Raw genomic sequence first — 2,185 nt, forward strand, 5'->3', positions numbered from 1 at the left:
AGGCCTAGCTCCTGATCCCCCATGGCCAGGTTTCCGAACCGCCACCCCAGTCCCAACCCCCGACTCCGGAAGCGGAGTCAGCGGCATCCCCGGACGGCTGGAGGTGACCGCCAGGGCCGCAGCCCTTGCCCCGCCCTCCACGGTCTCCCGGCGCTCCGCGAGCTTCCGGCTGCCGGTCTGGCCCCTCTTTACCTTCAGCGCCCCGGCTCGTCCTTGCCGCAGCAGAAGCGAGGCCGCCATGGCTGTGACTCGGGCGCAGACAGGACGACCCTCCCGGCGGGCAGAGGTCGCACCAGACTGACGCGACGCGGTACCAGCACTGCCGCCTGAGGGCCCGCCCCTTCGTATGAAGGCGCCAATCACAGGCAGGGAAGGGGCTGGGGTGCGACAATGGCTGCTGCGCGCGCACCAACGCCGAGGAACTGCGCGCGCATCACCGCAGCCTCCAGGTTTCCCGCGGAGCAGGTCGAGGGCACGCTCCGCCGACGAGCCGCCAATCACTGGCGGAGGATTTCCGCTGACCGCGACCGCGCTTCGAGATGGGTGCTGGGACGCCAAAGTGGTCATTGTGGGTGTCACTTCCTGTCCTCAGACGGGTGTGGTCACCCTGCAGGGCAGCATCAGGTTGGATCGTGGACACTCTTTGACCTGTGAGCACTGTAGTTCCAGAGCCGAGGGGACGAGAAATGCAAGCATTAGTTTACCTGTTTATAGCCTGCGGGGCGGAGAAGGCACTGGCGACCCACTCCAGTACTCTTGCCTGGAAAATCCCATGGACGGAGGGGCCTGGTAGTCTGCAGTCCATGGGGTCTCTAAGAGTCGGACACGACTGAGCGACTTCACTTTCACTTTTCACTTTCATGCATTGGTGAGGGAAATGGCAACCCACTCCACTGTTCTTGCCTGGAGAATCCCAGCGGCAGCAGAGCCTGGTGGGCTGCCGTCTGTGGGGTCGCGCAGAGTTGGACACGACTGAAGCGACTTAGCAGCAGCAGCAGCCTGCGGGGCAAACACTTTCCTCTTCCAACCCTCCCCTCTTAGGCATAAACCTGGGTGAAAGGTGAAAGTGAAGCCGCTCAGTCGTGTCCGACTCTTTGCGACCCCCGTGGACTGTAGGTCACGAGGCTCCTCCGTCCATGGGTTGCCATTTCCTTCTCCAGGGGATCTTCCCGACCCAGGGATCGAACACAGGTCTCCCCCATTGCAGGCAGACACTTTAACCTCTGAGCCACTAGGGAACCTCTAAAGTTGGGTAGGGGTAGTTAGTTATTGACCTCCTTCTCACCCTGTCGATCGTGCCTTCACGTGTCTCTGCGGCATGCCTGGTCACTGGAAGTATCCCGTTCAAGAGGAGCGGACCCCTACCTCAGCTCCACCAGAAGAGGCCCTCCACTTGGCTAAGGCTGGAGACTCATTCGGGTGGCAAGATAAATGGGTAAAACAGGTCCAACAGGAAATCCTGCCCCATTTGGTTAAAAAAAAAAGCAACCACATAGGATTAACAGAAACTGGTGACTAACAAGATTCTTGAGCTTTTCAGAGTAGCAGCTAAAGGAGGGACTTCCTTGGCTGTCCAGTGGTTAGGACTGTGCCCTTCCAATGCAGGGGGTGCAAGCAAGTTCCATCCTTGGTCAGAGAACTTAGATCCCACATGTTGTGGGCGTGCCCCCCCCCCAAAAAAAAAGGTAGCTCAAGGAACAGTTTGCTGAACGTTCTGCTTTTAACCTGCCTTCATTGATCAAGCTCACCTTAATTACTTTGACTCCTTTTTGTTGTTTTTCGGTGACTAAGTTGTGTCCGACTCTTTGTGACCCCATGGACTGCAGCACTCCAGGCTTCACTGTCCTTCACTATCTCTGGAAGTTTGCTCAAATGCATGTCCACTGTCAGTGATACTATCTAACCGTCTCATCCTCTGCCACCTGCTTCTCCTTTTGCCCTCAATCTAGTGGCTCAGATGGTTAAAAAAAATCTGCCTGCAGTGCAGGAGACTGGGTTCGATTCCTGGGTCCAGAAAATCCCCTGGAGAAGTGAATGGCCACCCAAATACTGAAGGTGATAAACCACAGGGTCTGAAATTGGAAAGTCCTCATCACCTTCATTCTTGGGATCTGGAGACCTCGGTTCTCTCTCACCAGCATTGGGGTAGACATCTGGCTTGGTTTCCAAGTGGCTTAGTGGTAAA

At 56.8% G+C, this 2,185-nt stretch overlaps 1 protein-coding gene across 2 annotated transcripts in view; it reads right to left on the bottom strand.

The window, feature by feature from the left end:
• Positions 1-1,502, bottom strand: part of NDUFV3 (NADH dehydrogenase (ubiquinone) flavoprotein 3, 10kDa) — a 12,662-nt gene extending 11,160 nt beyond the window's left edge. The window contains exons 1-2 of one of the 2 annotated variants that reach the window (XM_010834913.1): positions 1,286-1,502; positions 193-657 (exon numbers count right to left, since the gene is read on the bottom strand). In XM_010834913.1, coding sequence (XP_010833215.1) covers positions 193-567 — 375 coding nt within the window. In that variant the 5' untranslated portion in view covers positions 568-657; positions 1,286-1,502. The remainder of the gene's footprint in view (positions 1-192; positions 658-1,285) is intronic. The other variant, XM_010834914.1, reaches the window with a different exon arrangement.
• Between the last annotated feature and the right edge of the window lie 683 nt (positions 1,503-2,185).

The sequence above is a fragment of the Bison bison genome, unplaced genomic scaffold (genome assembly GCF_000754665.1).
Source record: "Bison bison bison isolate TAMUID 2011002044 unplaced genomic scaffold, Bison_UMD1.0 scf7180017864037, whole genome shotgun sequence".
Classification (NCBI taxonomy): Eukaryota; Metazoa; Chordata; class Mammalia; order Artiodactyla; family Bovidae; genus Bison; species Bison bison.